The sequence below is a fragment of the Alligator sinensis genome, unplaced genomic scaffold (genome assembly GCF_000455745.1).
Source record: "Alligator sinensis unplaced genomic scaffold, ASM45574v1 scaffold164_1, whole genome shotgun sequence".
NCBI classification, from domain to species: Eukaryota; Metazoa; Chordata; order Crocodylia; family Alligatoridae; genus Alligator; species Alligator sinensis.
The window spans coordinates 8,190-8,508 of NW_005843272.1; the positions used below are offsets into that span (position 1 = coordinate 8,190).

Consider the following 319-nt stretch of genomic DNA (forward strand, 5'->3'; position numbering starts at 1 on the left):
AAGAGCGGCAGGATAGCGTCCCGTTCAGAGGAAAGGCTCTTCACGAGACGACTCTCGCCACACGCGAGGCTTCAGCCCATGCTCTGATGTCAGCGTACCGATCTCCAGGGCATCGCGCGAGGGGGATCCTGTGCCCGGAGGGGCGCGGCCCAGAGCCTGGCCAGAGCGGCGGTGGTGCCTTGCGCGTGCTGCAGCAGTTGCGATCGTGACCATGTGGCTTTTAGCAGCAGCTGCCTTTTTTTGCTCCCCCTGCACAAGTCGGTACCCGCGGCAGTTGCCCCGTCCCTCCCTACGTGTGCCACTGGGCCCAAGACTCGAG

At 64.6% G+C, this 319-nt stretch overlaps 1 protein-coding gene across 1 annotated transcript in view; it reads right to left on the reverse strand.

Moving 5' to 3' along the window:
• Positions 1–213, reverse strand: part of PYCR1 (pyrroline-5-carboxylate reductase 1) — a 5,002-nt gene extending 4,789 nt beyond the window's left edge. The window contains exon 1 of the mRNA XM_014527032.2: positions 99–213. Within this exon, the coding sequence (XP_014382518.2) occupies positions 99–213 (115 nt within the window). The remainder of the gene's footprint in view (positions 1–98) is intronic.
• Between the last annotated feature and the right edge of the window lie 106 nt (positions 214–319).